A 27,655-nucleotide genomic window follows, 5' to 3' on the forward strand; every position below is an offset into this window, starting at 1 on the left:
AACTAAGAGCCAGCCAACCTCAGTCATATGTTTGAGCAGGTCACAAATTAACTAAATTCTGAACAGATATATTCAGAACTTTTTCACTCATTTACAGCAAAGATATCGATCCTGACCTTTGACCTCTATCTTTGGTTTAGCAGCAGATGAGATGCAGTTATGGCAAACACCTTAAATACCTTAAATACACTGTCTGACACTCTTCCCATAAGTTCTATAAGGTCTGGATACAGTTTCTCTTTTTTTGAACATGAATTCTCCTCTGCTGGTCAGTCTAATCATAAACCCTAACCCTTTCTTAATCTATTTCATTCATTATAAATATTATTTATTTATCTGACCTCTGTCAGCCCAGTTGGTATTTGGTATAGTGTTATCCTTTTTGTATTACTTTTATATGAATATGTTTGTTAACAGACTGTGATGTGAATCTTTGAAACTCACCACAAACACCAGACTGTAGGCCAGTGCAAAGAAGAGGTGGCCTGATTTATCAATGTGTTCACATTGACTGTTGACTTGGCTCTGGGTGTTAGCTGAGGACTGGTTGGATGATGAGGTCACGTCCATTTTTGTCTCTGGAGTTTCTAACAGAGGGAAGACAGTAAAGTAATATGTAAAGTGTAAGAAAATTATTTAAATAACATTGGAAACACAGGAACTGGTGGTAGCAAATCAACACAGCATCATCAATGCCACATGAAAAGGTTTTCGGTTACTTGAAACTTGCAGATTCTTCTGTAGTTTGACTTGTAAATTCAGTGGTTGGCTGTAATTTCCTTTTTTTAAACAGTGATATGTTATTCACCATATACTGTTTAGTTTTCTCTGAATCATCTTTCCTTACAGCCCAGATTCTCCTCTGACCTCCAGCTGTTTCTGAAGTTATTTGCACAACATCTGCATTAGTAAAGAGCTTAACCTTAACTGGCTTGAAGTGTGACCCACACCTTGATCTCCAGCCAGTCAGAATAAGCCTGTTTACCTACAGTAATGTCTGCAGCTGTAAGACCATACTCAGAGTCTGATCCTGGATCAAGAGGCTGAGAGCAGGATGTTTATAAGATTGTACCAAAGGTATCTCGCACAATGAAAATCATTATTCAAATGTAGCTGCAACTATACTTTAGCACACTTCCAGTATCCTGCTTTGCTCGTTATGTTGGCTGAGATGCAAACCCCATCTATAGAAGTTGGGTTTGTGGGCTCATGCTAAAGCTTCTTGCACATTTGTTTTGACTTTCTGGTGTGATGTAGTATCAAGTATCAGTTTATTTTTTTCACACCCATATTTCATACCTTTCCTAGTTGCTTTTGTTGCTTAGATTGGTTAGGGTTAGGGTGAGAATATCAGGGTCAAAGCCAATCACAGGCAAATATTTACTCAACACTTGTCATTCTTGAGAAGGGAATTTCAAAATTCAGAGAGATATAGAAACAAGCAATTTTACAGAGTAGGAGGTCCACCATCACCCTCATCCATCCCAAGGATATACAGGATTATAATCAGAGACCTTCTACTAAAACTCTGTCAACTTGTTCAGCAGAATGAGGATGAATATCACCAATCAGTCTGGAGGATTACTTCTCTCCATAGTAGACACCGTTAGACCCCAGACGAGCTAAACATACAGTACTCACAGGACTTCTTAATACTCTCATTTAACCTTTACATACTTTCAGGTAGTTATTCATTTTAAATTGTTGAATCAAAGTTTTTCCTTCAGCCTATTTCCAAATTTTAGATTAGTTTGTTTGTTCAAGTATAAAGTTACGTGCAGCACTCACCTGTCTGTGTTCCTGATGTGGAGGTGGGATATCAGGTGTGGTTCTGACTAACAGTTTTGTGCAGCAAAGCTGATCATGATGGTCATTTGCAAGTCAAAAAACAAAACATGAAAACAAAACATGACACCCACACAAACAGACACAATGTTCACTGCTGTTGCTTCTCTGTCATAAGAAGAATATTATGTGTTAAAGTAACATAAACAAAGCAAAGGCCTTAAAAGTTAGAACAAGGTTTCAATTTATTTTGGATGTAGAGTTATGTGTTTATTGTTGTTTTTATATATTTATTGCGTGTTCACTTTTTTTTGCTCATATGTATGTTTGACTGGCACCGGACAACGATTCACTCCACAATATGTGTGAATTCATATATGGTTGAGAAACAAATTAACTTGAAGGTGAACATTGCAGGTTTCAACATGTTCATACAAAAAATTACAACAAATGACATCAGCTGATGCAAAAAGTGTTTGGTGACACCAAACATTAGGGGTGTAAATCACAAGTTATTTCACAATACAATATTATATCAATTAAATGAACAACAATTTGATGTTTGCTGATATCACAAAGTCTGTCACAACATGATTCAGGAGGCAGCAATCCATATGAGACGATATCACAGCTGATTTAACACAATCACTTCCATTCATACAGTATCAAACCACTAAAAGCTACTAAAACACTGTTGCAGCTCAGGATGAATTCACAAGCCGGACTGTCTCTCACAGTGTCTTTTATTTATTTTCCACAATATAAAGTAGGAAACAATAACTTTACAGTCCACCTGTGTGTCCTTAGCTGCTAAAGCAACTAGCATGTCAGCTCTCATGCTGGTTACAACAACAACTCTGAACTACGTTTTCATCTTCTCTTGCCGCATTAAACAAATTGTCTCTTGATGCCTCAGCAGCACCACCTGGTGGCGGAACTCAAATAGCGCGCAGCTCATCACTGAACTAAATGCATTGTAAATTAAACCATTAAATGAACAGAATTACACACAAAAATAAATCAGGGGGGTCTCTAAATTCACAATATGAAATACCAACAATAATAAACATAAACAGTCTTGAAATAACTGACTCCTCACAACATCATTTTTATTTCTGAGCTCAACCATTTAAATGGACAACAATCTATTCTTTTTTAATAATAAAAAAAAATACTAAAATGTTATCCTGTTGACTATAAAGTGCCAAGTTTTGACACAGAGCTTTACAAATTTCGCATCCTATAAAATAAAATTGAGTGGTAGACTCACATCCAGAGTAAGAAAGCAGGAACTGGACCAAATAACTAAATCTGTAAAAGCTGCAGCTCCCAATGCAGGTAGACTGGGATCCACCTGCATTGGGAGCTGCGGATGTGTGTGTGTTTACTACACAGTTTTTTTCACATCTTATGAAAGAAAACTTCAAGAACATTAAGTCACTATCTACTTTTATACATTGAAGCAGGATTTTTGCTTCTGTTTAAACCTGCAGTGTTTACCGAGCTGCGGAGGAAAAGATGATGTGAGTTTAACGTGATGTGAGTTTACAGTAACGTGATGTGAGTTCACAGTAACGTGATGTGAGTTTACAGTAACGTGTTGTGAGTTTACAGTAACGTGTTGTGAGTTCACAGTAACGTGATGTGAGTTTACAGTAACGTGATGTGAGTTCACAGTAACGTGATGTGAGAAGCATCTGATGACAGACTGTCTCTATAATCCAGCAGCAGACATGAAACTCGTCGATCTTTTACAGTCGTGGTTTTTATTTTTTGGGGACAAAGCTGCTCAGGATAACTTCACGGACTATTTTTCTGTCCGTTGCCATGGCGACGCTGGCATTTTGTTTGGAGGTGTGCGCTCGGGAGGAGAGAGACGTGCCAGGCTTAAAAAGACTTTATAAAAGATATAAATATGAATAAAGTGTAAAAGATTAAAATGCATAAATGCAGGACAAGAAATGATGGAATATGTTTAAAAGTAATGTTGAGTATTACAGTTGATTTGGGGTAAAGTTCATTATTAAAATAAGAAGTTAAATAATGTTTATCACAGCAGTGTATAGTGCTTAATGCGCCATCTAGTGCCTGTTCAGGTATTGCAACAACTAACAGATTACAGTAAAATCAGGACTGAAGACACAATAACTAAAATATATATGTCTCTTGGATATCTAGGTTTGTTATCTATGATTAAATGTAAGTGTTGGTGCAGTACTGTGTGACACCAGCAGAGGGCGCCATCTCCATCTTTACAGTCAAATGCCTCCTGATGGTTTTACTACTTCTCTACTTCTTCTATCAGGTCTTTGAGATCTGTATGAACCGTTGACCTGACCAGTATAGTGCCTGACTGCTCTCTGCTGTGCTTTAAAGATACAACACTTACTGTAGTTCTGTACAGTCTGAGGTACTTGTACTTTACTGTAGTACAGTCTGAGGTACTTTTACTTTACTGTAGTACAATTTGAGATACTTGTACTTTACTGTAGTACAGTCTGAGGTACTTGTACTTTACTGTAGTATTTCCATGTGTTGCTATTTTCTACATCTCAGAGGGAAATATTGTACTTTCTACTCCACTACATTCATTTGAGCTTTGATTTTGAATCCAGCCCTCAAAGGGTTGATGATTTTGGTTTCCACTGACTGTTATGTCATTTTGTTCTCAATCAATTAAACACTGTACATCACTAAAGATTTTCAACTTGAATAATTCGTTCATCAAGATCTGATGTGTGATTTAACTGTTCCCTTCATATTTTTTGTTATGTGATGGAAAACATGAACCAGGCAAAGCAGCCACATTTGTGGTATTGCAATGGACTTTTAATTAGCACTTAATATGTGTAAGTACAGATACGTCCACACCAAAACAGCTCTTATGCATTCAATAACGCATCATACGTGAGATGAATTAGCTCATGGATAATTTTATTGAGCTACTTATTAGGGTAAAAGGCAAGCTAAACCAACAATAAGTCAATTTAACTCTAGAGCTGAGCAATGATCAATTTTTCAATCCAAATTAAAATCATTAGCTCAGCGTCAGAAATAAACTGCACTCTATCACAAACCTCTAAATGCTAGAGATGTCAGAATGGAAATCATACAGTAAATATCAGAATCTTAATCAATAGCATACAAATCAATGTAATCTGTAAAGAGACAGGAGCTAAAACAGCCTGTTTCAGACAGAGGCTGAACTGAGGGGCTGCATTAAGGACCGGTAGAAGATAAATAAGGAGTTTTTTGAACTGTGAATCATGCACAGTGGTGGTCCAAAAATAGACGTTTAAAGCTGAAATGACCATAATAGGTTCTCTTTAAGTTCTTAGCTCAACTAAAAATGAAAGTTCAAAATTTAGCATGGAAAATATAAACTGAGTAATGAGTAATGAATAAAATGAATCACCAATATGTAACGTGTCAGTGAGGTGATTTGTCCCCCAGTGCAGCAATGTCACTCACTGATATGTTTTTAATAGTTTTTTAACAACAACAGAGGAATAAGATATATGAGCTTTGGTGCACACACAGTTCTACATCAGTTCATTGTTGGTTTGGATCCAAACATCTTCCTGATGTGCTCAGCAGTGTCTCACTGTTGGTGGCTCTCGGCTGCCCTTCATTTCCTCTCTTTGCAATGTGGATGGTCAGCTGCGCCCGGAACGCCTTAGAGAAGAAGAAGTAGACAACCGGATCCAGGCAGACATTAAGAACTGACAGCAGGACGCTCAGCTCCTTCAGGTAGTAAAACACTTTGCTCAAAGAGCACTGCCTGTATAGGAAGATGTAGGGAAGGCGAACCAGGTGGTAAGGCACAAAACAAACGCAGAAGACGCTGACCAGCACCAACATTTTCCTGCGTGACCTCCTGAGCTTCTTGCAGCTGGAGGATGCCAGCTGTCTCTGCTGTGCCTGCAACACACTGCGGGAGGCGCTGTGGTAGAAGAAGACCAGAGAGACCAGGACAAACAGGAAGGTGATGCAGGAGGAGATGTGGATGATTTTGTAGAATACATGGACCTGGGAGCTGTGCATGCATTCACAACTGTCAGGGACAACAGTCGGAGCTTCCTGTGTGAGGAGTGACATGCTGACAAACGAGATCACTGGGGCCAGCAGGAAAACCCATGTTACTGTGGAGATGATGCGGGCAGCCTGAACTGTCCGCAGGAAGTGATTTCCTAAAGGATCGATGATCTTCAGATACCTGGAGACAGGAGAGGCAGGCTTCAGCAGATAATTTCACTGAATGTAAGTGATACTAATAGTTAAACTACAGATTTCATGAGTAATGATGATTCCAACATTGTTTCTCGAGAGGACAAGACTTTGGACTTTACTCCTGCAGTGATACGAGGACACGGAGAAAGCTTATGACCACTTTAGCTTGCAGTGCTTGTATTTTGTGTCTGTGCGTATGGGAAGATAAACTCACATGAACTGTTGTAGTAATTTGACAAACACATTATTATAGTACTTTAAAAAGCAAACAGATTCTGCACCAAAGTGCTTTACAAAGGCAGGCATATGTAATCACATACAAGCATAAGTACCTTTATGTAGATAGTAGATGGTTATGAAAAGTAGAAAAATTCAAGTAGAACAAAGTTTAAGGACAAATTTAAAATCCCCAAATATCAGATAACAAATGCAAACAGATTAAACACAGCTAAAAGCCAAAGAATAAAAGTTTAGATGTAACTGTGTAAGACGCACCTTAAACACAATTGTTGTCATTTAAAAGTGGGGTGTGTCCAATACAGCAGTGAAATACATAGAGAGGTTGGATCTGGATATGATCATTGGTCTGTAAAAGGTCGTCCACACTAAGAATGATAACTATAACGTTCTATAAACAACTGTTTCGGCAGTTCATGAAAATAGACTATTTATGACCCGTTACTGCTGGATGTTGTACAGAAAAATACAAAATAAAAGCAGGTGTGTGCTGATTCAGTGTGTTGATCAGAAGTATTTCAGACACTAGTAGCTGTGATGTTTCCGTATTTACAGACCCGACTGACAGCAGCAGATGTTGAAGCCACAGATGAGCAGCTGTTATTGAGCCGTGTCAGAGGCACACAGTATGAGCACACAACTTTGTTGTTTTTCCACTGGAGGGAACAGAAGATGATGCTTTGTTTGACTCTGGGACTGACACAGAGTCTGGGGACAGTGAGCTTAGTGAGCCTTACAGGGACTGGGGTGCAATATATGTGCACCGCGACAGCTCTGAATAATTTTTGGGACTCCTGTAGCCCCCAGCCTTTTTCTCCACTAACAGGGCACAGCCAACATGCTAAGATAGGTGGATCTGAGGAATTCATGTGAACGTGGATAATGCCAGCCTTAGCACTGCATTTATTTCTTTATTAGATTCATTTGGCTTCTCTCAGATGTAAATAAGGCCACGTACTGTTAAGCTGGTTTAAGTCCTATATATCAGATCGTTGTCAGTTTGGACATGCTCACATGTGCTGTGCTTGGACCAATACTATTCACTTTATATGTGTTTCCTTTAGGTAATATTATCCGTAAACACTCATAAATGTTAATTATTATGCAGATGGCATCCTATTATATTTATCAATGAAGCCAGATGAGTCCAATCAGTTACACATGAAGACCTGGATGAGCTGCAACTCTCTGCTACTTAACTGACTGTATTGTGCTTGGCTCCACCTTAGAAACACATTATCTAATGATATAACTTTTCTGGATGGCATTACTCTAGTCTCCAGCACCACCATGAGGACCCTAAGAGTTATCTTTGGTCAGGTTATATCCTTCAACTCCCACATAAAACAAAATTTCAAGGTCTACCTTTTTTCACTTATGTAATGTTGGATGTCTGTAAACTAAAGAGTACAGTCTAGATGTGCTCTATGTGAAAAGTGTCAGTATAAAGATAATATGCAGGCATATTAAAACAGACAAAGCATCATAACAAGTGTGCTAAGAATCAGCATGGTTTGTTATCTACCTGTTAGCAGCGATGTAACCCATGAACAGGATGCTGGCGTACATGTTAAGGTACAATCCGGAGACGGCAATGTTGCAGTAAACCAGGCGGAAGGTGACAGAGCTGCTGATGTAGTTGATGATGCGGAGGGGAAGGCAGAGGCAGAGCAGGAAGTCAGAGACTGCCAGGTTTCTCAGGTAGACCATCATGATGCTGGACACCTGCTGCTGAGCTGAGCAGAAGTAAACCTTCAGGGTGAGACTGTTTAGGACCAAACCCACCTGGAGAGGAAACACAGATTGACATGTGTGCTGATTGGCAGACAGAGGAGGAGGAGGGAATGTGACTGTAATCTGAATATTTGACACTCACTACAAACACCAGAGTGTAGACCACCATGAAGAAGAGGTGAGCCTTTGTATCTGTCTGATCACATTGATTTATATCATCAGTGGTCTGGTTGGTAACTGAGGTCACTCTCACTCCTACCAGGTCATCCATGTTTGTGGAGGTTCTAAGAAGGGAGAAAACAAATCTATCATCTTTATACTGTTAAATACAGTTTGACACATTAATTATATATCCTACTGAACCATCAGCTGACTATATTGTTACAAATGTTTGGCTGGAAGAAACCTTTTGTATTCAGTCTAAAGTAGGTCAAACCAGCATTCAGGTGTCCATATAAACAGTGACAGAGGTTTTCCTCTCTGTAATCATTCCTCCTGTTCATACTAACTATTGAAAGATCTCCTTCAAATGTGCTTTCAATGTAAAGTGATGGAGGACTGTATCCACAGTGTTTCCACTCAGTCATTTAAAGTAGATGATCAGCTTCTATTGAGCTTCAGCAGTGTGAGTTAGTCATATCAAGTGATATCTGACACATTTACAGTCTTTTTAGCATCAAATTCCCTCTTAGTGTTTCCCTGGTGAGCTGTGGTGGAAGTATAGCAAGCGTGGCGTTGATAGTGACCCTAACGAGGCTGGGCCCACCCAAATGTACAACTGGCCCTTCCTAAATGACTGAGAGAACATGCATTTTCTTAACTTGCAGACACGTAGCAGACGCAGTAACCACAAGTCTACCATTGTACAGTACTTCTGAATAGATTACCACATTTCACACGTGTGAACAAGCTGTAAACTGGTTCACACCAGCAGTGTGTTTAATTTAAAATTGGTTGTACCACAAGGCTCAAAATACATTCTGAGCATAGTTTTAAAAGCTGAAGCAAGGAAATGCAAATTGCCTTCAGTTACGTGCTTTATATACATAACATCTGTTGCATTGTTTAACTATAGGTAACAGTGTTTATCGGTATGATCCCTGTTAAATAAACCAATAAAATAAAAACCTTGCACATAACTTATTATCTATGAAAAATGAACTTTGATTAACAACGTGTAAACTCTGTGCCTGCAGTTGTTTAAAACTGTTTATGTTATTTTCGTCTTGGAAAACATGTTAATTTAAATCATTTTTAAAAAATAAATCAAATTTCAACATAATATTAGAAGCACAAAGTAGTGAGATACATGCAGCACTCACCTGTCAGCCTGTCAGTGAAGGTCTCAGATAGAAACTGCTTTGATGTTTCCTTCTGTGCAGCTTTCAAAGGACAGGAAGAACTGATCTGTGGTTATTGTGTGATACTGCTGCTCAGATGCTTTTTCATTTCCTGGTTCTTTGCTCACTGTTGGTTAGGGGACCACAAAAGAAAAAAAAGACTTAAGTTATACTGGAACTGTTGCTGTGTCACTTTTAGCTCAGCTGCAGTCAGCAGTGAAGACTGACCAACCAAAACCCACCTGCAGACACATACAGCCAAATCACACCAGAATCATGAGTTTTACACAACCCAGAAAAATAACACTAAATTGAGACTTTATAAATAAAAGCTCAGACAATGTTTTGACCTGTGTAGATAATTGTAACCCTAACTTCTTTTTTCAAATAGACACAGACTCATCACAAGTCTCAAACCAGGCCTCTTTTGGTTTACCCCACAACATCCTCTCACAAGTTTAAAGTCACTGTGGGTCTTATTGAATGCAACCAGAAGCTGCCCTGGGGGGGGGGGGGGGGACACTCTTGGTGTTGCTGTGGGGGTTAGAAACACTCACCACAGTCTTTTTGCTCAAATCTACCAAACACTAACCCGAGTAACATGACAAACAAACAACAACAACAAAAGCAGCTCAGTTGATAATGATAAGAAGGAAACAATAAACACAGGTAGGCCTATGAAACCCATTGACACATAAAATATAGAACCTCTTGTATAGTAATAATAGTAAGATTAAGTAAAATACAACATTTTAAAAGATGTGCAGATTGTGAAGTGAACTTATTTTTCCTCAAACATGACTTCCTCTACTCAAGGCCATGTGAAGTAGGGCTGTGAAGGGAGCAGCAGTACCATCTGGTGGATGGTAGAGGACTTGCATGCTCACAACTATAAACCCTCTGATGTCTGCAGGACTGTACAGGAGGCTGTAGTGGGCTGAGTTTTAAAGCTGAATATTACATACTGGTATCATATGAAACTAGATGACATAAAGCATCTATTGGTACCAACTATGTCATGATTACCTGTCAGGCCATTTTCATAGAGGTTCCCTGACCTTTACAGACATACCCACTTTATGGACAACAACCATGCAGCATAAATAGGTTATTTTTGTCTCCAAAAATATTGTATTTAAACATTTCTGTATAGTGGGGTTCATAAACAGTTTAGGAATTGCATGAATTGGTTCTGACTGGAGCGTTGAGACTCTTGTGGATTCATTGAGCCCAACTGTATTCATGTGTGATGATGTTAGTTCCCACAGTAGCCATTTCATTGTAGGGAGTCCATTTTTATAACTTTACCGCAATGTATAAAATGACCTTTAGTGACCTCTTGAATGATCACAGCCTCATGACACTTTACAACCACAAACTTAAATTTGGTTAAATTTCATACCAAATCGTTTGTTCTATTTTTTTCTTTCTTCGTTATTCATGTGCTCCTCCTCACACCTACCCTGCATCAGCTTCATCAGCCCTCAGTTTTTTACCTCAGTATTCACACCTGTCCTGTATCAGTGTGATCAGCTCGGGCTTCTGTCTCCTTTCAGCCTGCACTTGTCACGTGTTCCCCATTTCCTCAGTAGTTTTGTTAGTATTTAAGTCTTAGTTTTCTGTTCAGTCTTGGTCAGTTCTTGTCTAGTTTTCATTTATTCTCTGTATTTGGGTCCACCTGCTCTGCTCTCTCCATTGTGACACGAAAAAAAAGGCAAAAATGTGTCTGTGGTCGGTCTCTTACGATTAAAAAAAATAAATCAATTGGAACGATTTTCAACCAGTGAGGAATATGGGTGTGATAAAAAGTGGTTTCAAAACAGTATATAGTTAAACTTGGTCAAATCAGTCTTTAATAATCCATCAACATATACATAACATATACCTTGTGCTTTATGAACAGTCAAACCAGACCAAAAGAACACCTCTACATAGAGCCGTCCAGGAGGATCCTGACCATGATCTATCGTGTAAAATCTTAGATAAAAAACATCAATCAAGGTTTGGTCTCAGTGAAGCTTTATTCTTTCATAAACTGAACAGAATAATGACGACTGGCTGGAGCAGAGATCTTTCTTCAACAGTATTGATTTGCTGTACAGAAGTAGGAATCTATATTTATATCCAATGAAGCAGGATGTATGCAAAGTATTTACTTCCTCTGCACTTGTGGTTTGTGAGCTTCCTCTTTGCACACAGAGAAAATAACACCTACATGTTCGGACAGTTATTTTTATCTTTTGCAGTACAGGCATATTGAAAGAAAATAACATCCTGTTCTATCTCAATACATTTGACCCATTTCCATTAAACATCATATAAGCATGACACACATTTTCCAATTACACACCTCAGCTAGCTTCTCTAGTTTGGTGCTCTGCTAGTTTCCTTGTCACTACTGGTAGCATGAGGTGGTACCTGCAAGCCAATCAGGTTGTACAGGTAGTCCAGCTCCTCCAGGATGACAAATCCATATGTGCGGTCATAAGGTTTACTGTGTCAGCACAGTCTCAAGAGCACAGAGTAGATACCAGGAGACAGGCTGCTACACCAGGAGAGCCGGACATCAACCCAACCCAGCAGCAGGACTTGTATCTGCTCCTTTGTTAAAGAAGGAACAGGAGAAGCACAGCCACAGCCCTACAAATGTTGTCCAGCAGGCTACTGGTGTGCATGTTTCTGACACCAAACTGTCAGAAACAGACTCCATGAGTGTGGCATGAGGGCCCGACGTCCTCCAGTGAGAGAGATCACCAGAATTGGCAGGTGACATTGGAGCCCCGTTGTCTTTACAGATGAGAGCAGGTTCACACTGAGCACATGTTAAAGAGTCTGGAGACACTGACACCGTGGTGAATGTTATGCTACCTGTAACATCATCCAGCATGACCGGTTTGGCAGTGGGTCAGTGATTGTCTGGGGAGGCAGATCATCGGAGGGTTGCACAGACCTCCATGTCATAGCCAATGGTACCCTTACTGATGTTAGGTAATAGTATGAAATCCTCAGTGACACCAGTGAGTACCACCACAGACTGTTCAGGAGCTCACTGATTCCCTGATCCAGGTCTGAGGGGAGATCCTCTTGGACACTGTTGGCCAGTTAGATCAGCTGTGATTTTAGTGTTTTACTTTGATTTTCAGTGTGATTTATGACATTTTATTCTAAATAAATTATACAATGTACATAAGTAAAGATTTTCAACTTGAATAATTTGTTCATCAAGATCTGATGTGTGATTTAAGTGTTTCATCAGTGTATATATTAACAATACAAAGGTTCAAACAGCAAATCTATCTTTTGTTATGTGATGGAAAACATGAACCAGGCAAAACAACCACATTTGGGGAATTACAATGATCTTTTAATAAGCACTGAATATATGTAAGTACAGATAAGATATAACGAAAAGCAGCCTTTAATGCATTCAATAACACATCATACATGATGAATTAGCTCATGGCGGATGTTATTGAGCTACGTATTAGGGTGAAAGGCTCAACTGGGACCGGAACGCCTTAGAGAACATGAAGTAGATGAACGGATCCAGGCAGACATTAAGAACTGACAGCAGGACAGTCACCTCCTTCAGGTAGTAAAACACTTTGCTCAAAGAGCACTGCCTGTGTAGGAAGATGTAGGGAAGGCGAACCAGGTGGTAAGGCACAAAACAAATGCAGAACACGCTGACCAGCACCAACATTTTCCTGCGTGACCTCCTGAGCTTCTTGCAGCTGGAGGATGCCAGCTGCCTCTGCTGTGCCTGCAACACACTGCGGGAGGCGCTGTGGTAGAAGAAGATCAGAGAGACGAGGACGACCAGGAAGGTGATGCAGGAGGAGATGTCGATGACTGTGTAGAACATAGTGACTTGAGCATTCTGCAATGTTTCACACCCATCAGGGACAACAGTCAGAGCTTTCTGTGTGAGGAGTGACAGGGTGGCGTATGAGATCACTGGGGCCAGCAGGAAAACCCAGGTTACCGTGGAGATGATGCGGGCAGCCTGAACTGTCCGCAGGAAGTGATTTCCTAAAGGGTCAATGATCTTCAGATACCTGGAGACAGGAGAGGCAGGCATCAGCAGACAATTTCACTGAATATAAGTGATACTAATAGTTAAACCACAGATATCATGAGGAATGATGATTCCAATATTGTTTCTAGAGAGGACAAGACTTTGGACTTTACTCCTGCAGTGATACGAGGACACGGAGAAAGCTTATGACCACTTCAGTTTGCAGTGCTTGTATTTTTGGTCTGTGCATATGGGAAGATAAACTCACATGAACTGTTGTAGTAACTTGTAGTAACTTGACAAACACATTATTATAGTACTTTAAAAAGCAAACAGATTCTGCACCAAAGTGCTTTACAAAGGCAGGCATATGTAATCACATACAAGCATAAGGCCGCTACAGAAAAGGCACAGCCAACATGCTAAGATGGGCGGGTCTGAGGAATTCAACAAACATATTCATGTGAACGTGGATAATGACAGCTTTAGCACTGCATTTATTTCATTAATACATTTAATTGGCTTCTCTCCCTTGGCTTTTATCAGATCATTTTTGGTTTTCACATGAACAATTAATCCTTCATGCACACAAAGGTTAGACACAGAGTTCCTCCTGTGCTTGGACCAATAATATTCACTATCTTCAGGGAATATTATTTGGAAACACTCATAAATTTTAATTGTTATGCAGATGACACCCAGTTATATTTATCAATGAAGCCGGATCAGTCCAATCAGTTAACTGAAGACACACAGGCCTGGATGACCTGCAACTTTATGCCACTGAACCCAGAAAAAACTGAAGTTATTGTGCTTGGCCCCAAACACCTTAGAAACACATTATCTAATGATATAACTACTCTGGATGGCATTACTCTGGTCTCCAGCACCACCATGAGGAACCTAGTAGTTATCTTTGATCAGTACATTTCCTTCAACTTCCACATGAATGTGTCACATATGTAATATTGGTCTTCTGTCAACTAAAGAGTACAGTCTTTGCAGTCATATACAAACAGACAATAAAGCATTAAAACATTTACAAAAGAGTGTTAACTGTGCTGACGGACAGCATGGTTTGGTACCTACCTGTTAGCAGCGATGTAACCCATGAACAGGATGCTGGCGTACATGTTGAGGTGTAATCCGAAGATGGCAAAATTGCAGTAAACCAGGCGGAAGGTGATGGAGCTGCTGATGTAGTTGATGATGCGGAGGGGAAGGCAGAGGCAGAGCAGGAAGTCAGAGACTGCCAGGTTTCTCAGGTAGACCATCATGATGCTGGACACCTGCTGCTGAGCTGAGCAGAAGTAAACCTTCAGGGTGAGACTGTTGAGGACCAAACCCACCTGGAGAGGAAACAGAGATTGACATGTGTGCTGATTGGCAGACAGAGGAGGAGGAGGAAATGTGACTGTTATCTGAATATTTGACACTCACTACAAACACCAGAGTGTAGACCACCATGAAGAAGAGGTGAGCCTTTGTGTCTGTCTGATCACATTGATTGATATCATCATCAGCGGTCTGGTTGGTAACTGAGGTCACTCCCACTCCTACCAGGTCACCCATGTTTGTGGAGGTTCTAAGAAGACAGAACACAAATCTATCATCTTTATACTGTTAAATACAGTTTGACACATTAATTATATATCCTACTGAACCATCAGCTGACTATATTGTTACAAATGTTTGGCTGGAAGAAGCCTTTTGTATTCAGTCTTAAGGAGGTCCAGGTACCCTTGTGTCTCTTAAACCAGCAGTCAGGTGTCCATATAACAGTGAAAGAGGTTTTCCTCTCTGTAATCATTCCTCCTGTTCATACTAACTATTAACAGATCTCCTTCAAATGTGCTTTCAATGTAAAGTGATGGAGGACTGTATCCACAGTGTGTCCACACAGTCATTTAAAGTAGATGATCAGCTTCTATTGAGCTTCAGCAGTCTGAGTTAGTCATATCAAGTGATATCTGACACATTTACAGTCTTTTTAGCATCAAATTCCCTCTTAGTGTTTCCTGTTGAGCTGTGGTAGAAATATAGCAAGCGTGATGTTGATAGTGACCCTAACGAGGCTGGTCCCACCCAAATGTACAACTGGCCCTTCCTAAATGACTGAGAGAACATGCATTTTCTTAACTTGCAGACACGTAGCAGACGCAGTAACCACAAGGTTACCATGGTTCTCTGTGGGAGGAGTACTCAAAGATTATTTTTCAAAAAGGGTTTGATGATGTGACGCATGAAGTATTTCCCAAAAGATTATGACATTTCACATGTCTCTACACGCTGTAAACTGGGTCAGACCAGCAGTGTGGTCAAATTAACTGTGTGAAAACGTCACTTCAACATTGCAAATTGGTTGTACCACAAGGCTCAAAAATGGTCTTGGAAAACATATTAATTCATATCATTAAAAAAAATATAATTTCAACATAATATTAGAAGCACAAAGAAGTGAGATACATGCAGCACTCACCTGTCAGTCTGTCAGTGAAGGTCTCAGATAGAAACTGCTTTGATGTTTCCTTCTGTGCAGCTTTTATAGACAGGAAGAACTGATCTGTGGTTATTGTGTTATGCTGCTGCTCAGATGATGCTTTATCATTTCCTGTTTTTTTTGTTTGGTGCTTGTTAGAGGATCACAAAAGAAAAAACCTTTTTCCTGGAACTGTTGCTATGTCACTTAACATCACATTATCTCAGCTGCAGTTGAGAAGTTGGTATAAAAATCAGGCTTTGATCTCAGACTGGCCCACCAAAACCCACCTGCAGACACAGCTTCTCAAATGTGAATATTTTTGGGTTATTTTGTCCTCTGTGACAGTAAACAGATCATATTTGGGTTGCAGGCAAAAAAGACCTTTGATGACATCATCTTGGGTTTTGGGGAACACTGACTGACTATAAACCCTACTTGCAGCACTGTACAAAAGGCAATATCGGACTCAGGTTTGAAGCTCAATAGGTTGGCATCATGAGAAACTAGATGAGATAATGAATCCATTGGTACCAATCATGTGATGCTAAGCTGCCGTGGCAGAAAAACAATAGTTAGGTTAAATTTGTGGTATGAAAGGGTAAAAAAAACTTGAAATATGTTCCTGTCACTATGCTGACACTTTCTGTGAGCACTTCCACTGAACTCCACCACACTGTGGTCACACTCAAATGTGACTCAGTGAACTGGATGGAGGCTAGAATACGTGATCATTTGTTAACCAAATGATCACGTATTCTGTCCTTTGTTTGATCTTGCACACAATCTTCACCTCAAACCAGTTTCTCTGACATACTACAAAACAACCTGCTGCCTGTGCACTTCAATGTTTGGTTGAATTGTTCTTCAGTTTAGTGACGGAAATGTTTAAAAACTGGTCTCAGTGGCTGGTCTTAATAAGAATGTGTCTCTGTGTAACAGGCTCACATATAAACACATGTGGTTCATCATATGAAATGCATTTCAGAGTAACTTGTTTTAATTATGTTTTCACTCATTGCTCATTTGGTGAATAGTCTTTACCATTATTGTTTAATTTTCTCATGACAAATTATTACATGTGTCAGATGTGATGAATTGACACATTTTACAGATTTTTACATGTGATAACCGCTTAGGCTTAGCTGGGTTTTCGCCCTCACTTGCAGTGGTTGGTTGTTTGCAGGTCTGAGGATCCCCAAAGCAGATTATATGGTATTGTAAGGTCAGGGAAAGTGTTAAAAACAGGAAATGTTAGAGTTTTGACTGATAACGTCTGATACACGACGGATGTCACATTTATTTTGAGTTACTTAAATGTGAAACAGCTGTATGCTTCTGTTGGTGTTATTTGTCTCATATCTGCAGTTGTGCTGTTGTTGTTTTCAAGTCACGTGTGATGGACGGTGTTCATCAGTTGGTGTGGATGATGCTCAGCTGCCCCTCGTTCCTTCTTGTCTCTGTGCGAGGTATTTGCTTGTTCCTGCTGAACATCTGCTTCAGGTTCAGATTAGTCCGAAAGGCCTTACAGCTGAAGAAGTAGATGACCGGATCCAGACAGACATTGAAGACTGACAGTAAGATGGTCCCTTCAATCAGGTAGTGCAACACCAGGCGTAAGGAGCAATACTTCCTCAGTAAGGCATAGGGAATGATAGAGAGGTGGTAAGGTACAAAACAAACACAGAAGACGCTGACCAGCACCAACATTTTCCTGTTTGACCTCATGAGCTTCTTGCAGCTGGAGGATTGCGGCTTCCTCTGCTGTGCCTGCAACACACTGCGGGAGGCGCTGTAGTAGAAGAAGATCATGCAGACAAGGACAAACAGGAAGGTGGCGGCGGAGCCGACTGTGGATGATTTTGTACAATACAATGACCTGGGGGCTTTCCAAGGTGTCACATTTGTCAGGGACGAAGGTCAATTCTGGCTTGGTGAGGTGCCACAGGGTGATGTAGGAGGTCATAAGGGCCGAGAAGAAAATCCAGGTTACCGTGGAGATGATGCGGGCAGCCTTCACTGTCCGCAGGATGTGATTTCTTAAAGGATGGATGATTTTAAAATACCTAGAGAGAGAAGAGGCAGATTTTTTAAAAACATAGCAGACAACAAGGATGTGCTGATGTTGCTCCTGGATCAAATAAGACCAAAGCCATCCAGCCTACCTGTCAGCAGCAATGTAACCCATGAACAGGATGCTGGCGTACATGTTGAGGTAAAAGGCGCAGGAGGCAAAGATGCAGTGGACCAGGCGGAGAGTGACGGAGCTGCTGACGGAGTTGGCTATATAGAAGGGGAGGCAGAGGCAGAGCAGAAAGTCAGAGGCCGCCAGGTTCTTCAGGTAGACCATCATGATGCTGGACACCTGCCGCTGAGCTGAGCAGAAGTAAACCTTCAGGGTGAGACTGTTGAGGACCAAACCCACCTGGAGAGAAAACACAGATTGACGTGTGTGCTGATTGGCAGACAGAGGAGGAGGAGGGAATGTGACTGTAATCTGAATATTTGACACTCATTACAAACACCAGAGTGTAGACCACCATGAAGAAGAGGTGAGCCTTTGCGTCTGTCTGATCACATTGACAGGGTGAAGCCGTTGAGGACCAAACCCACCTGGAGAAGAAACAGCAAGGAGTGAGAGGGTGAAGAAAACAGTGATTTTACTTACTTGTCTTTGTGGTCTACATCATAAATAAATCAGTCTTTCCTAAAAACATTCATACTTTTCTATTGAGAGAGAATCTCAATAGAAAAGTATGAATGTCAATTATTGAATTGTTTCTCAAAATTTCTTAGCTTTCTGTGATATCTGTTTCTGGCACCTACCTTGCCCCCTGATCACTGCAGCGGAACTCCATGGAAATCTAAACCCGGTGCCAGTGGGCCATCCAGCAGAATCATGGCTGGTTTTGTGTCTTTCAGCACATTTATAAGACAGTGCTCCTTATTAGTAGCTGTGGCTATTGTTTTTACTTTCTCAGATCGGCTTCCTTTTTAGTGAAGTCCATTTTTTGTTGTTTATTGTGTTTGAGTTTTGGATTTTTCTAAATTGTCAAATAAATCCTTGGTTTTGTACTTTTACCTCAGTTTTCCTCTTGTTTTTCCTCCAGTTATCCCAGTTGAGACTCCCCTCTTCCCCTAGACATTTTCGGCATTGTAACAACAGGTCTGACAACATACAACTCAAGCCAGCCTTGTTTAGTCCAGTTGAATGGGAACTTTGTTGCTTTTCTTCCTTGCTGCTATTTGTTTGTGCAGATCTGAACTCATCAATTGTACTCAGACCAATATTACCACATAGACACCCTTTAGAGGAAGTGGAAGGAGGAAGTAAGCAGTTGCTCTTATACTTACATCCAGTCTTAGGAGGGTTTCAGAATAAAAAATAACCCTAACCCGAAACCTCTGTTCCCTCTTCCCTTTAGACTTTTAGACCCTTTTTCACTTATCTTCAAGAAATATTTGATCACTTATTTAGAGAGATATGATGGTGTTTCCTCACTTCCTGTTTTTAGTAAGTTTTAGGTCAGCTTTGTTAAACCACATTTTTGTGGTTGCGTCTAGATAGATGAGTTACTGAACGTTAAGCCTGCCTGTGACAGCTTGGTATGGTTCCTATATGAGAATATTCAAAGGACAGATTCCCCATCTCATACCAGAGGAGATGGTTGTAGTGATGTCAGGCTCAGCTTGGCAGTGGGCAACAAAACAGGTGCTTTCACCATCAGTATGCATCAGAGATGAGTTCAGGGAGTTTCAGGTGCTCTACAGGCTCCATCTGTCTGAGAGCAGGTTGGCTAGAATCATGTAAGTAAGAGCCAGCCAACCTCAGTCATATGTTTGGGCAAGTCACAAATTAACTAAATTCTGGACAGATATATTCAGAACTTTTTCACGCATTTACAACAAAGATGTCGATCCTGACCTCTGACCTCTATCTTTGGTTTAGCAGCAGATGAGATGCAGTTATGGCAAACACCTTAAATACCTTAAATACACTGTCTGACACTCTTCTCATAAGTTCTATAAGGTCTGGATACAGTTTATCTTTTTTTTAACATGACTTCTCCTCTGCTAGTCAGTCTAATCATAAACCCTAACCCTTTCTTAATATATTTAATTTAGATTATTATAAGTATTATTTATTTATCCGGCCTATTTCAGCCCAATTGGTATGTGGTATAGTGTTATCCTTTTTGTATTACTTTTCTATGAATATGTTTGTTAACAGACTGTGATGTGAATATTTGAAACTCACCACAAACACCAGACTGTAGGCCAGTGCAAAGAAGAGGTGGCCTGATTTATCAATGTGTTCACATTGACTGTTGACTTGGCTCTGGGTGTTAGCTGAGGACTGGTTGGATGATGAGGTCACATCCATTTTTGTCTCTGGAGGCTCTAACAGAGGGAAGACAGTTATATGTAAAGTGTAAGAAAATTATTTAAATAACATTGGAAACACAGGAACTGGTGGTAGCAAATCAACACAGCAGCATCAATGCCACATGAAAAGGTTTTCAGTTACTTGAAACTTGCAGATTCTTCTGTAGTTTGACTTGTAAATTCAGTGGTTGGCTGTAATTTCCTTTTTTGGCTCATTATTATGAACAGTGATATTGTATTCACCATATGATGTTTAGTTTTCTCTGAATCATCTTTCTTTACGGCCCAGATTCTCCTCTGACCTCCAGCTGTTTCTGAAGCTATTTGCACAAAATCTGCATTAGTAAAGAGCTTAACCTTAACTGGCTTGAAGTGTGACACACACCTTGATCTCCAGCCAGTCAGAATAAGCCTGTTTACCTACAGTAATGTCTGCAGCTGTAAGACCATACTCAGAGTCTGATCCTGGATCAAGAGGCTGAGAGCAGGATGTTTATAAGATTGTACCAAAGGTATCTCGCACAATGAAAATCATTATTCAAATGTAGCTGCAACTATACTTTAGCACACTTCCAGTATCCTGCTTTGCTCGTTATGTTGGCTGAGATGCAAACCCCATCTATAGAAGTTGGGTTTGTGGGCTCATGCTAAAGCTTCTTGCACATTTGTTTTGACTTTCTGGTGTGATGTAGTATCAAGTATCAGTTTATTTTTTTCACACCCATATTTCATACCTTTCCTAGTTGCTTTTGTTGCTTAGATTGGTTAGGGTTAGGGTGAGAATATCAGGGTCAAAGCCAATCACAGGCAAATATTTACTCAACACCTCTCATTCTTGAGAAGGGAATTTCAAAATTTAGAGATATAGAAACAAGCCCTTTTACAGAGTAGGAGGTCCACCATCACCCTCATCCATCCCAAGGATATACAGGATTATAATCAGAGAATCCACCTTCTACTAAAACTCTGCCAACCTGTTCAGCAGAATGAGGATGAATATCATCAATCAGTCTGGAGGATTACTTCTCTCTATAGTAGACACCGTTAGACCCCAGACGAGCAAAACATACATATAGTACAGCTTCATAGGACTTCTTAATACTCTCATTGAACCTTTACATACTTTCAGGTAGTTATTCATTTTAAATTGTTGAATCAAAGTCTTCCCTTCAGCCTATTTCCAAATTTTAGATTAATTAGTTTGTTCAAGTATAAAGTTACGTGCAGCACTCACCTGTCTGTGTTCCTGATGTGGAGGTGGGATATCAGGTGTGGATCTGACTAACAGTTTTGTGCAGCAAAGCTGATCATGATGGTCATTTGCAAGTCAAAAAACAAAACATGAAAACAAAACATGACACCCACACAAACAGACATAATGTTCACTGCTGTTGCTTCTTTGTCATAAGAAGAATATTATGTGTTAAAGTAACATAAACAAAGCAAAGGCCTTAAAATTTAGAACAAGGTTTCAATTTATTTTGGATGCAGATTTATGTGTTTATTGTTGTTTTTATATATTTATTGCGTGTTCACTTTTTTTTGCTCATATGTATGTTTGACACCGGACAACGATTCACTCCACAATATGTGTGAATTCATATATGGTTGAGAAACAAATTAACTTGAAGGTGAACATTGCAGGTTTCAACATGTTCATACAAAAAAATTACAACAAATGACATCAGCTGATGCAAAAAGTGTTTGGTGACACCAAACATTAGGGGCGTAAATCACAAGTTATTTCACAATACAATATTATATCAGTTAAATGAACAACAATTTGATGTTTGCTGATATCACAAAGTCTGTCACAATACGATTTCAATTTGTTTCGATTCAGGAGGCAGCAATCGATATGAGACGATATCACAGCTGATTTAACACAATCACTTCCATTCATATCAAACCACTAAAAGCTACTAAAACACTGTTGCAGCTCAGGATGAATTCACAAGCCGGACTGTCTCTCACAGTGTCTTTTATTTATTTTCCACAATATAAAGTAGGAAACAATAACTTTACAGTCCACCTGTGTGTCCTTAGCTGCTAAAGCAACTAGCATGTCAGCTCTCATGCTGGTTACAACAACAACTCTGAACTACGTTTTCTTCTTCTCTTGCCGCATTAAACATATTGTCTCTTGATGCCTCAGCAGCAGCACCTGGTGGCGGAACTCAAAAAGCGCGCAGCTCATCACTGAACTAAATGCATTGTAAATTAAACCATTAAATGAACAGAATTACACACAAAAATAAATCAGGGGGGGTCTCTAAATTCACAATATGAAATACCAACAATAATAAACATAAACAGTCTTGAAATAACTGACCCCTCACAACATCATTTTTATTTCTGAGCTCAACCATTTAAATGGACAACAATCTATTCTTTTTTAATAATAAAAAAAAATACTAAAATTTTATCCTGTTGACTATAAAGTGCCAAGTTTTGACACAGAGCTTTACAAATTTCGCATCCTATAAAATAATATTGAGTGGTAGACTCACATCCAGAGTAAGAAAGCAGGAACTGGACCAAATAACTAAATCTGTAAAAGCTGCAGCTCCCAATGCAGGTAGACTGGGATCCACCTGCATTGGGAGCTGCGGATGTGTGTGTTTACTACACAGTTTTTTCACATCTTATAAAAGAAAACTTCAAGAACATTAAGTCACTACTTTTATACATTAAAGCAGGATTTTTGCTTCTGTTTAAACCTGCAGTGTTTACCGAGCTGCGGAGGAAAAGATGATGTGAGTTTAACGTGATGTGAGTTTACAGTAACGTGTTGTGAGTTCACAGTAACGTGATGTGAGTTTACAGTAACGTGTTGTGAGTTTACAGTAACGTGTTGTGAGTTTACAGTAACGTGATGTGAGTTTACAGTAACGTGTTGTGAGTTTACAGTAACGTGATGTGAGTTTACAGTAACGTGATGTGAGTTTACAGTAACGTGATGTGAGTTTACAGTAACGTGATCTGTGAAGCATCTGATGACAGACTGTCTCTATAATCCAGCAGCAGACATGAAACTCGTCGATCTTTTACAGTCGTGGTTTTTATTTTTTGGGGACAAAACTGCTCAGAATAACTTCACGGACTATTTTTCTGTCCGTTGCCATGGCGACGCTGGCATTTTGTTTGGAGATGTGCGCTCGCGAGGAGAGAGCCAGGCTTAAAAAGACTTTATAAAAGATATAAATATGAATAAAGTGTAAAAGATTAAAATGCATAAATGCAGGACAAGAAATGATGGAATATGTTTAAAAGTAATGTTGACTGTTACAGTTGATTTTGGGTAAAGTTCATTATTAAAATAAGAAGTTAAATAATGTTTATCACAGCAGTGTATAGTGCTTAATGCGCCATCTAGTGTCCTGTTCAGGTATTGCAACAACTAACAGATTACAGTAAAATCAGGACTGAAGACACAATAACTAAAATATATATGTCTCTTGGATATCTAGGTTTGTTATCTATGATTAAATGTAAGTGTTGGTGCAGTACTGTGTGACACCAGCAGAGGGCGCCATCTCCATCTTTACAGTCAAATGCCTCCTGATGCTTTTACTACTTCTTTACTTATTCTATCAGGTCTTTGAGATCTGCATGAACCGTTGACTCAACCAGTATAGTGCCTGACTGCTCTCTGCTGTGCTTTAAAGATACAACACTTACTGTAGTTCTGTACAGTCTGAGGTACTTGTACTTTACTGTAGTACAGTCTGAGGTACTTTTACTTTACTGTAGTACAATTTGAGATACTTGTACTTTACTGTAGTACAGTCTGAGGTACTTGTACTTTACTGTAGTATTTCCATGTGTTGCTATTTTCTACATCTCAGAGGGAAATATTGTACTTTCTACTCCACTACATTCATTTGAGCTTTGATTTTGAATCCAGCCCTCAAAGGGTTGATGATTTTGGTTTCCACTGACTGTTATGTCATTTTGTTCTCAATCAATTAAACACTGTACATCACTAAAGATTTTCAACTTGAATAATTCGTTCATCAAGATCTGATGTGTGATTTAACTGTTCCCTTCATATTTTTTGTTATGTGATGGAAAACATGAACCAGGCAAAGCAGCCACATTTGTGGTATTGCAATGGACTTTTAATTAGCACTTAATATGTGTAAGTACAGATAGGTCCACACCAAAACAGCTCTTATGCATTCAATAACGCATCATACGTGAGATGAATTAGCTCATGGATAATTTTATTGAGCTACTTATTAGGGTAAAAGGCAAGCTAAACCAACAATAAGTCAATTTAATTCAAGAGCTGAGCAATGATCAATTTTTCAATCCAAATTAAAATCATTAGCTCAGCGTCAGAAATAAACTGCACTCTATCACAAACCTCTAAATGCTAGAGATGTCAGAATGGAAATCATACAGTAAATATCAGAATCTTAATCAATAGCATACAAATCAATGTAATCTGTAAAGAGACAGGAGCTAAAACAGCCTGTTTCAGACAGAGGCTGAACTGAGGGGCTGCATTAAGGACCGGTAGAAGATAAATAAGGAGTTTTTTTAACTGTGAATCATGCACAGTGGTGGTCCAAAAATAGACGTTTAAAGCTGAAATGACCATAATAGGTTCTCTTTAAGTTCTTAGCTCAACTAAAAATGAAAGTTCAAAATTTAGCATGGAAAATATAAACTGAGTAATGAGTAATGAATAAAATGAATCACCAATATGTAACTTGTCAGTGAGGTGATTTGTCCCCCAGTGCAGCAATGTCACTCACTGATATGTTTTTAATAGTTTTTTAACAACAACAGAGGAATAAGATATATGAGCTTTGGTGCACACACAGTTCTACATCAGTTCATTGATGGTTTGGATCCAAATATTAGATTTCTTATGTTTATCTCTCTGATGTGCTGAGCAGTGTCTCACTTTTGGTGGCTCTCGGCTGCCCTTCATTTCCCCTCTTTGCAATGTGGATGGTCAGCTGCGCCCGGAACGCCTTAGAGAAGAAGAAGTAGACAACCGGATCCAGGCAGACATTAAGAACTGACAGCAGGACGCTCAGCTCCTTCAGGTAGTAAAACACTTTGCTCAAAGAGCACTGCCTGTATAGGAAGATGTAGGGAAGGCGAACCAGGTGGTAAGGCACAAAACAAACGCAGAAGACGCTGACCAGCACCAACATTTTCCTGCGTGACCTCCTGAGCTTCTTGTAGCTGGAGGATGCCAGCTGTCTCTGCTGTGCCTGCAACACACTGCGGGAGGCGCTGTGGTAGAAGAAGACCAGAGAGACCAGGACAAACAGGAAGGTGATGCAGGAGGAGATGTGGATGATTTTGTAGAATACATGGACCTGGGAGCTGTGCAAGCATTCACAACTGTCAGGGACAACAGTCGGAGCTTCCTGTGTGAGGAGTGACATGCTGACAAACGAGATCACTGGGGCCAGCAGGAAAACCCAGGTTACTGTGGAGATGATGCGGGCAGCCTGAACTGTCCGCAGGAAGTGATTTCCTAAAGGATCGATGATCTTCAGATACCTGGAGACAGGAGAGGCAGGCTTCAGCAGATAATTTCACTGAATGTAAGTGATACTAATAGTTAAACTACAGATTTCATGAGGAATGATGATTCCAACATTGTTTCTCGAGAGGACAAGACTTTGGACTTTACTCCTGCAGTGATACGAGGACACGGAGAAAGCTTATGACCACTTTAGCTTGCAGTGCTTGTATTTTGTGTCTGTGCATATGGGAAGATAAACTCACATGAACTGTTGTAGTAATTTGACAAATACATTATTATAGTACTTTAAAAAGCAAACAGATTCTGCACCAAAGTGCTTTACAAAGGCAGGCATATGTAATCACATACAAGCATAAGTACCTTTATGTAGATAGTAGATGGTTATGAAAAGTAGAAAAATTCAAGTAGAACAAAGTTTAGATGTAACTGTGTAAGACGCACCTTAAACACAATTGTTGTCATTTAAAAGTGGGGTGTGTCCAATACAGTAGTGAAATACATAGAGAGGTTGGATCTGGATATGATCATAGGTCTGTAAAAGGTCGTCCACACTAAGAATGATAACTATAACGTTCTATAAACAACTGTTTCGGCAGTTCATGAAAATAGACTATTTATGACCCGTTACTGCTGGATGTTGTACAGAAAAATACAAAATAAAAGCAGGTGTGTGCTGATTCAGTGTGTTGATCAGAAGTATTTCAGACACTAGTAGCTGTGATGTTTCCGTATTTACAGACCCGACTGACAGCAGCAGATGTTGAAGCCACAGATGAGCAGCTGTTATTGAGCCGTGTCAGAGGCACACAGTATGAGCACACAACTTTGTTGTTTTTCCACTGGAGGGAACAGAAGATGATGCTTTGTTTGACTCTGGGACTGACACAGAGTCTGGGGACAGTGAGCTTAGTGAGCCTTACAGGGACTGGGGTGCAATATATGTGCACCGCGACAGCTCTGAATAATTTTTGGGACTCCAGTAGCCCCCAGCCTTTTTCTCCACTAACAGGGCACAGCCAACATGCTAAGATAGGTGGATCTGAGGAATTCATGTGAACGTGGATAATGCCAGCCTTAGCACTGCATTTATTTCTTTATTAGATTCATTTGGCTTCTCTCAGATGTAAATAAGGCCACGTACTGTTAAGCTGGTTTAAGTCCTATATATCAGATCGTTGTCAGTTTGGACATGCTCACATGTGCTGTGCTTGGACTAATACTATTCACTTTATATGTGTTTCCTTTAGGTAATATTATCCGTAAACACTCATAAATGTTAATTATTATGCAGATGGCATCCTATTATATTTATCAATGAAGCCAGATGAGTCCAATCAGTTACACATGAAGACCTGGATGAGCTGCAACTCTCTGCTACTTAACTGACTGTATTGTGCTTGGCTCCACCTTAGAAACACATTATCTAATGATATAACTTTTCTGGATGGCATTACTCTAGTCTCCAGCACCACCATGAGGACCCTAAGAGTTATCTTTGGTCAGGTTATATCCTTCAACTCCCACATAAAACAAAATTTCAAGGTCTACCTTTTTTCACTTATGTAATGTTGGATGTCTGTAAACTAAAGAGTACAGTCTAGATGTGCTCTATGTGAAAAGTGTCAGTATAAAGATAATATGCAGGCATATTAAAACAGACAAAGCATCATAACAAGTGTGCTAAGAATCAGCATGGTTTGTTATCTACCTGTTAGCAGCGATGTAACCCATGAACAGGATGCTGGCGTACATGTTGAGGTACAATCCGGAGACGGCAATGTTGCAGTAAACCAGGCGGAAGGTGACAGAGCTGCTGATGTAGTTGATGATGCGGAGGGGAAGGCAGAGGCAGAGCAGGAAGTCAGAGACTGCCAGGTTTCTCAGGTAGACCATCATGATGCTGGACACCTGCTGCTGAGCTGAGCAGAAGTAAA

General features: G+C 39.8%; 1 protein-coding gene across 1 annotated transcript; it reads right to left on the reverse strand.

The window, feature by feature from the left end:
• Window positions 1–12,810: 12,810 nt before the first annotated feature.
• On the reverse strand, window positions 12,811–27,614 carry LOC128360018 (uncharacterized). Its single transcript, XM_053320332.1, has 10 exons — window positions 27,430–27,614; window positions 25,125–25,735; window positions 20,082–20,224; window positions 18,402–18,436; window positions 17,989–18,228; window positions 17,726–17,889; window positions 17,301–17,673; window positions 14,785–14,929; window positions 14,434–14,693; window positions 12,811–13,384 (listed from the first exon to the last, which is right to left on the reverse strand). The coding sequence occupies exons 1-10, from the start codon at window positions 27,612–27,614 to the stop codon at window positions 12,811–12,813; spliced, it is 2,730 nt and encodes a 909-aa protein (XP_053176307.1).
• Between the last annotated feature and the right edge of the window lie 41 nt (window positions 27,615–27,655).

Source organism: Scomber japonicus, chromosome 6 (assembly GCF_027409825.1).
Source record: "Scomber japonicus isolate fScoJap1 chromosome 6, fScoJap1.pri, whole genome shotgun sequence".
Taxonomy (NCBI): Eukaryota; Metazoa; Chordata; class Actinopteri; order Scombriformes; family Scombridae; genus Scomber; species Scomber japonicus.

Excerpts from the sequence above, each read along its gene's own strand:
- LOC128360018 (XM_053320332.1), bottom strand. The coding sequence starts at position 27,614 with ATGGTCTACCTGAGAAACCTGGCAGTCTCTGACTTCCTGCTCTGCCTC. Across the intron at positions 17,674-17,725 it reads GACCTTCGTCCCTGACAAAT|TCGGCTCCGCCGCCACCTTC; the intron begins GTGACACCTTGG and ends AATCATCCACAG. Across the intron at positions 14,930-17,300 it reads CAGATGTTCAGCAGGAACAA|AACCTCCACAAACATGGGTG; the intron begins GCAAATACCTCG and ends CTGTCTTCTTAG.